This window comes from Cornus florida, unplaced genomic scaffold (assembly GCF_030987335.1).
Source record: "Cornus florida cultivar Cherokee Brave unplaced genomic scaffold, ASM3098733v1 CherokeeBrave_3.0.0_Hap2_Chr11, whole genome shotgun sequence".
NCBI lineage: Eukaryota > Viridiplantae > Streptophyta > Magnoliopsida > Cornales > Cornaceae > Cornus > Cornus florida.
The window spans coordinates 97682256-97690781 of NW_026775581.1; the positions used below are offsets into that span (position 1 = coordinate 97682256).

At 33.8% G+C, this 8526-nt stretch overlaps 1 protein-coding gene across 1 annotated transcript; it reads left to right on the forward strand.

Moving 5' to 3' along the window:
• The first annotated feature begins 6452 nt into the window (after positions 1–6452).
• LOC132285307 (F-box/kelch-repeat protein At1g80440-like) lies at positions 6453–7720 on the forward strand. The gene has a single exon (XM_059787477.1). The coding sequence runs from the start codon at positions 6546–6548 to the stop codon at positions 7614–7616; it is 1071 nt and encodes a 356-aa protein (XP_059643460.1). The 5' UTR covers positions 6453–6545; the 3' UTR covers positions 7617–7720.
• The last annotated feature ends 806 nt before the right edge of the window (positions 7721–8526 follow it).

Genomic DNA, 8526 nt, shown 5'->3' on the forward strand with positions numbered 1-8526 from the left:
ACTAGTATTAGTTTTACTATTAGTAAACGGATCACGCTTTACAGTTTCATTGGGTCAATTCTTACTGTGACAGTAGATACATATATGTACAGCCATTAAGAATGACTAATTATATATATACATAGGAAGAGAGTGGACTAATTAGAAATTTGAATACAAATAACATGCTAGTTTCTCATTTATAGTGTTAAAACGTTTCAGCATCCCATTTTCATCCTCATTTGTATCTCATTTTCATCTTCCTTTTTCGATTTTGTCTTCATGCTCTTGTTTTTTTTCTCTTTAACAAAGAGTCAAAGGCTCATTTTTTTATTCTTTTCTTTTGTTGAACATTTTTTTGTCTTCAGTCTGCTCTCTCTTTTCAAATCTCTATTTGCCCTTTTTTTCGCCATTGAATACACACATACACACACATATACATAATCTTCCTTATTTCTTCCTCGCACTTTCCTTACGAGACATATTTGTGCCGCAAATGACTTGATAAGCAGCCCACCTGGACGACATAAATTTTCTAAATCAAATTGGGCATCCTAGAGATTGGCGTTATATATTTAATCGCGTTATATATTTAACCTTAATTAATTTGAAGTATTATATTTGGTCACATAAAATTGGAGAATTGAATTGGAGAAAATTTTAGTTCAATTTTTTATAAAATTTTCTAAATCAAATTGGGCATCCTAGAGATTGGCGTTATATATTTAACCTTAATTAATTTGAAGTATTATATTTGGTCACATAAAATTGGAGAATTGAATTGGAGAAAATTTTAGTTCAATTTTTTATAAAATTAAATAATTTTTCAATTTCATGCAGGTAAACATAGTAAAAAAAGTTATTAATGTGCTTACTTTTAATTTTAGGCTTTCTAATGTACGATTAGTGGGTGATTAACATATTCAGAGTTTGATTAGAGAATCTAAGTTACTAGAAGGTGAGTTGATTCTTCGATTAAAAAAAAAATTCAATTGGTTAACAAGCATGTGAATGATTGAGCCCAATTATTCTGTTAAATTTAATTGAGCACAATTCCTTATGTCTTTAATTTAATAAATCATGCGAATGATTGAGCCCAATTCTTCCTTTAATTTAGTTGAGACTTTTACTAATTCTGTTTTTATGCTTTAATTTAAATCAAACATGTGATTGATGATGATATTAAATTAATGACAGGGTGGAAAGGAGTCTAATTATTTGATCATTCTATCTAATATTAATAGTAACACCATTCTTCAATGTCTCTTTTTTCCAGATTCCAATATGTATTGTTCAAACAACTTTTTGTTTGTTGTTTTGTGACTTTGTCCATAAAATAATTGAAAGAAAGAAAAAGAAAGCAACACTTTAGAAACTGATCAACGAAAAGAAAGAAATATTATTTTGTTATTTCATTACTCATCATTAGCATGGCATAAACTCAAATAGGAAAATGCATGACTTGTTTGAAACATCTAATAAAACATGATTTAAGTCTTACAAATTCGGAATGAGAAATTGTCATCCCATTCAATCTAATTTGGATGCCTCAATTCAGAACTTAATTTTGAATGAATTAAGCGTCTTTTTAATTAAGTGCGTTTGATAACACAATTTGAATATCACTTAATACGCTAAGCACCATTCAAAATGAGGAAAAATTTTAAGTGACAGCGAGTGTTGAACGTTGAATTTTTTAAAAAATATTAAAAAATATTAATTTTTTAATTAACACTTAAAAACTTCAATACTTAAAATTTTCAATTCTTAATTTTTAGATTTATCAAAAAAAACATATTTTAGCCTTTATAGGAACTTAACCCAACGACTTTTTATTTTGAAAAGTAAGGAAGTTGAGTTACCAACCATGATAACATGGATACAAATGATAGACAATATAGTTATATTTTGTTGCACAAAGTTGATGTCTTCTCATTCCGATTTTAATGTATCCATTTTGTATATTTGGAAAGAGAAACTAGCATCCTATTCAATCCAATTGGGATGCCGGCGGTGTTGTTTCATAACTCAATTCAGAGCTTAATTCTGAACGAATTAAGAGTTTTTTTAATTAAGTGTGTTTGATAATGCATTCTGAATATTACTGAATACTCCGAGCACTACTCAAAATGAGATAAAATTTTAAGTGACAGTAAATGTTGAAGCTGAAATATTTTTAAAATATCAAAAAATATTTATTTTTTAATTACCACTTAAAAACTACAGTACTTAAAATTTAGTTCTTAAAATTTTTAATACTTAATTTTCAAATTTATCAAAAAAAATATATTTAATTTGTTCAGAATTAAGAACTGAATTAAATTATTAAACAATATTTAAGTACGCAATCTCAATACCTTAATTAATGGGGACCACATGCAGTGCAAAATACGTTTTGTTTTTGGGGAAACATTTTCCTTGACTTGAGCCATAAGTTAGTGACAGCCAATTAGAATCCATTCCAAGGACCAGAAAATGTTGAGTACATAGACCAGGTTCTTCGGGTTGAATAAGTTAATACGATTTTATTGGTTGACCCTAGGTCCAGTTTTGTTCTAATTTAGACCAATTCCACGTACGAGCATAAAAGCTTTGTCAAAATGACAAAAAAACACCCTCAATAGATTCATAGTTCAATCTTCCTGTCTTCCATGTATATCCTCAATATTACATCACCCATGGTGTCAAGATCGTCCTCAAACTGTAAAAGTTCATAAGACATATCTTGTTCAAATCAACTTTCAAATTTTATTGTATTTCCATATTCTTTGAAAATAATTTAAAAGGGTGACTTAATTTGTCACTCAAAATAATTTTTAATTTTTTAGAGAATTGAAAATTAGATTGTACAAAAGTATTCAGTGTTTTTATTATGAAAATTAAGTTATAAAAAGACTATTTTTTTTTATAGTTGGGTCAAAACAGTTTTTTATTTTTACAGTTCTTGAGAATTATTTTCTAAGTGACAAATCAAGTAAGTTTGTCTATCTTGACATTTTCTTCTTCAAATGAGTTTGCTTTACCGCCAACTTAGTAAGATGATAAACTTTCATAAATCCAAATTATAATCACCTAAATTAATTACAATATATCTGAATAGTCTTTATTGGGGGGGCGTTGACACAAACTTAGCAAACCACGAGTCCGGAATCTAGTTTGTTTTTGTATCATCAAAGAGTTAAATTCAATTAAATAAGTATGTCTCTCAAAGAGTTTTGTATCATGAAAGAGTTAAATTCTATTCATAGTGAGAACATATTTTAAGAAAACTAGTCTATGACAAAATGACTAAATGAGGCAGTTAAATTCAATTAAATAACAAGTATTAAAAATAAAAAAGAGTAAAGAAATTTAGGGGTGCACAAGGTTTGATTTGGTACTATTCTTGATGGAATCGGAATCAAACCGTTCTCAACAGTTCTTAAAAAATTGGAATCAAAATCGAAACCGTTGGGACATGGAACCGAATTACGGTTCCCATTATAAAAATTTTAAAAATGGATTGTTTACTTTTTCAACAAAAAAATAATAATTTTGATGTGTTATTTAAATTAATGCATAAATGCTTACTGAATATCACATTCGTTACTTTAAAGTATGTCTAACTCACTTTAATAAAGTAATCAACATTATTATAAACTATTATTGCAAGAACCAAACATTTTGGACTAATGAAATAATGATCATTAGTATTTTATTCTTATTTATTTTATGTAAACATTGAAATAATAATATATTAGAAGGAGTTGAAGATTCAAAATGCGCCAAACCACTTTATATTTGATTCAAACAATTATAATATATATATTATCATTATATTGTATAATTTATAAATAATAAATATTATACACACGTACAATATATAACCTGTTCGGTTCAGTCCCAAATGGTTTTAAACCAAAACTGAACCGAAACTCCACGGTTCCAAAATTTTGGAACTAGAACCGGTACCGAACTGGTGTGGAGCCGGAACCGGAACTAGACCGCTAGTTCAATTCGGTTCGACCGATTTTTTGTGCAGCCCTAAAGAAACTTGTGATGACTATGCATTGTCCAAAATTTTACAGTTTCTTTGTGATCAAGTTTCATCGGACTAATTTAACAAACAAAAAAAGTTTTATCGGACTATAAAATACTTAAAGATACAACTTCGATATTCTCTATAAAGTCACGAGCGAAAAACATCCCTATGGTATACACTATACATATAGAGTGTATAACCTCCTAAATGTTTTAAAAAATCCATAACATTCAATTTTTGAGCAAATAATAGTCGGAATACTGAAGAGATCAAAGTATTCCTTTATAACTGAATAAAAAAAGGATAACAAAATATTTAAATGTGAAATGACTAAAGTGTCCATCTTTTTTGTTACTTTTTATATATAAGGGCATTATTGGAAAATAAAATAATATTTTTGAAATTTTATATCTTAAAAATGTCATGACTAAATTTGCAACCAAACAATGACCCCAAACCCCTTTTTAATCATTTTTTCAAACTTAATGCATACACACATAGGGATGGCAATTTTTACCGCCCCGTCGGGGCTCCACCCCGTCCCGCCCCGTTAATAACAGGATATGGAAACAAATTTTATACCGTCGGGGCGGGTATGGATACATTTTTTGTACCTGCCGCGGGTCACAGGGCGGGGACGGGTTCTGATTCATATCCGCCCCGCCCCGCCCCGTTATATACAATTCTTTAAATTTTAAAAAATATATATATATACATACATATTATAAGTTACTCTATATAAGTTATAACCCTAATGCATAGTAGCGGTGCTTCCACATCCGCAAGTTCACAACACAGGGGTCGGCGCATCTTACCCAAAAACCAAACTCTCGATCCACTTAGGCAGTTAAGATCGATGATTCATTTGAATCTCTGGTAAGATCTCTTGATTCTCTTCAAGTTTTTCCTGCGTACTTGATGTTTGGGTGACCTGCGCAACACAAGTTAGAGAGAAGATCTGGGTTTTGTTAATGGAGAAAGGTGAGGAGAAGGAGGGTTGTGGTGGTGAATAGTGGTGGGTTTGTCTTCTGACGAAGGAGTAGAGTAGGAGAGAGATTGGTAAGAAGAAAATCCATTATTTTTTAGTCGATCAATTGTTGTCTGGACTCAATTTACCATTTCACAATTCATGAGAGAGGGAGAGACTCTAGTGACAACTTTGTTAATGCTCTTTGAGTCGATTTAGGTTTGTTCTTATTTTTTTTCAATTGCCGATTCTAAATATAATATTTTGATACTGATTTTTCTGGGAGTTTGGTTGAAATTTTTTTCTCTTGCTAATTTGATGAATACACCAAAGGTAAATTGTTTATTTGTTTGTTTGGTTTTTTCTTTTTCATAATTTTCAGTACTATGAAAAACATGGGTAACCGCATATGCCAATGGATTGATATATATGTTATTCCAGTAGTCAAAAAAGGAAGAAAAAAAAATGTTAATGGGGCATGCGAGGCGGGCACGGGTATTGTCATCTCCCAACGGGGCGGGGATGGACTTGATATTTAAACCTGTCTCGGGGCACGGGGCGGGTATGAATTTGTCACTAAATAGACGGGGCGGGGACGGGTTTAGCCAAACCCGCTCCATATCCGCCCCGTTGCCATCCCTATACACACATAAAAAATAAAATAAAATAAAATAAAATAAAAAATAAAAAATCTTAATTGTGATATTTGCCCAAAATTTAAACTTTCTCAATTTGCTCTTCTCCATATACATACTCATAGAGAGAGGATAATCAGTAAGTCTTCCATTACAATTTTGCCCCCAAAAACTCATATATAATAAACTAATACATACATGTCTACAATAAATGAGTAATGAGAAGACAATAGAATATAATTAACTAAGATTAAATATGTAAAAGTACAATGTATTTATATGCCGGTTTCTTCACATCTATAATCAAAAGACACTAATTAAAAATTACCTATTAAGCAAGAGGTTTTATATACCCATTGGATATCATACCGTTTCATATCTGATTCACACCCTTTGACAATTACGGATTTAGAAGTTTTTAAAACTTTATTATTATTAATAAAATAAAAATCAAACACAAACAGTACACATAGACAATAATTTACCATCCATTGGATTATGACGGGCCCATCAACAATGACCATTTGTGACAATCCAAAACGAGACTTGTCTTTCTCTAAATTGACAACTTTGATCGCATAAGAATATACGTCTTTTTATTCAACATACAATAACATTACCTTAATTATCACGTTTTCACTATTACAGTAAAAATAAATTAAAATTTTTTTTTTTCAACAATGTGGGCATTAAGAAAATTCCATTTTTGGGGAATAGATTAAGTAAGTAGAGGCCGTTAATCCTATGGTGGGAATTTAAATTATTAATTCCGTATCATTGTATCAAACCTTCAATATCCTTCTATAAATAAGACAATCTAAATGGAAGACGTTGCATTCAATATCCGACCCACTTCTATTCTCCCTCTTCTTCTAATTTGTTGTACTTTCTTTGCTGCTTCTTCTGTAAGACTATAACACAAGCTCTCTTTGCTACTGTATTCATGGATCTCATTCCGGGTCTTCCAAACGATGTCGCAATCGAGTGTCTGACTCGTCTTCCTTTCCATCAGTTGCCAACCGCTGTTTCAGTCTGTGGAGGATGGAAGGTTGAGATTGAACTGCCGGAGTTCCGGCGGCTCCGGAAGGCGGTTGGCCGGAGCCGATCTATCTTTGTGATGGCGCAGGCTTGGGTTGACCCCAACCGGAATCACCAAGGAGGGCTCATGGTCTCGGCTACGCCGGTTTACCGGCTCACACTCTGTGACCCGGAGACTGGTAATTGGCGGGAGCTGCCACCTGTGCAGGGATTTTCTGATGGGTTGCCTATGTTTTGCCAGCTTGTCGGGATCGGGTCGGATCTGGTGGTAATGGGTGGGTGTGACCGGGTGAGTTGGGAGGCCTCAAATTTGGTGTTTATTTACAATTTTGTCTCGGCCGAGTGGCGCAGTGGGGCTGATATGCCAGGTGGCAAAAGGTCATTTTTTGCCTGTGCTTCTGATTCTGATACGACGGTGTTCGTTGCGGGCGGTCATGATGAGAATAAGAATGCTTTAAGATCCGCAATGGCATATGACGTGGTGAAGGACAAGTGGGTCCCAATGCCTGACATGGCAAGGGAGCGGGACGAGTGCAAGGGGTTGTTCCACGGTGGCAAGTTCCATGTCATTGGTGGATATTGTACAGAAATGCAAGGGCGATTCGAGAAAAGCGCTGAAGCATTTGACGTGGCCACGGGGCAGTGGGCCCAAGTACATGAGGATTTCCTTGATATCGCCAAGTGCCCGAGGACTTGTGTGGATGGCGGTGATGGAAGGATCTACATGTGTGGTGAAGGTAATGTACGGACTATGAAAGGTGCCACTTGGCAAGTCATCACGGGACTACCTGCTGAGGTGTCAAATGCAACGTATGTGTCCACGTGGCAGGGCAAGTTGTTAGCGATTGGTTGTGCAAATTTTGGTGAGCCCCACAGAGCTTATGTGATGGACCTGAAGAATCCGACGTGGACAAAAGTGGAGGCACCGGAGGAATTCACCGGCCATGTCCAGTCTGGCTGTTTTTTGGAAATTTAGTAATTAAAGTGGAGGTACATAAGACATGACATGTGAGCTGTTCCTGTTGAGTTAGTTTTTGTTAGACATTGATTTACTGAATTATACACATTTTTTTTCTTCTACTTATTTATATGTTTCAATTCAATACCTAGGGATGGCAACGGGGCGGGTTTGGAGCGGGTTTTCCTAAATCCCGCCCCGCCCCTTTTAATTTTTGTCAAGTCCATGGCCGCCCCGAGACCCGCGACGGGTTGAATTTTGATATCCAACCCCGCCCCGTTAGGAAATACTGTGCCCCCGTGCCCGCCCCACTAACAAATTTTTTTCTCCTACTTTTTGGAACTTAAACTCTTGCTATTTAAATGTGCAAAGCATAGGAATGACACAACATAAATAAAATTATGTATTCTAACAAAAATAAAAAAAATAACATCCACATAACATAATTCAAAGAACATAATAAACAAAAATAAAAGTTTAATACAACCAAATCACAAGAAGTTCTAAGCTCCAACTTCCACCATAACTAAAACAAAAGCAAATTTAATACCAAGTTTACATCCCAAATTAGAATTGTAAGAGATGGGTTAGGTAAGCCGCTAAAATAATTTATTAATATATATATATATTAAATATAGTTATATGCGGGGCGGGGCCCCTAGGATATGTATATTGAACCCTTACCCGCCCCGTGACTCTCGACGGGTACAAAATTTGTATCCATGTCCGCCCCAACGGTATAATACGTGTTCCCATATCCGTTATTAACGTGGCGGAACGGGGCGGGGCCCAGGCGGGGCGATAAAAATTGACATTCCTATCAATACCTCCAAATATAACTTGTAAATTTTTTATTTTTTTGACCATATTTGTAATTTTGTATCATCCTTTGCTTCAAGGATGAATTGTGTTTTGGTATTCATATCTA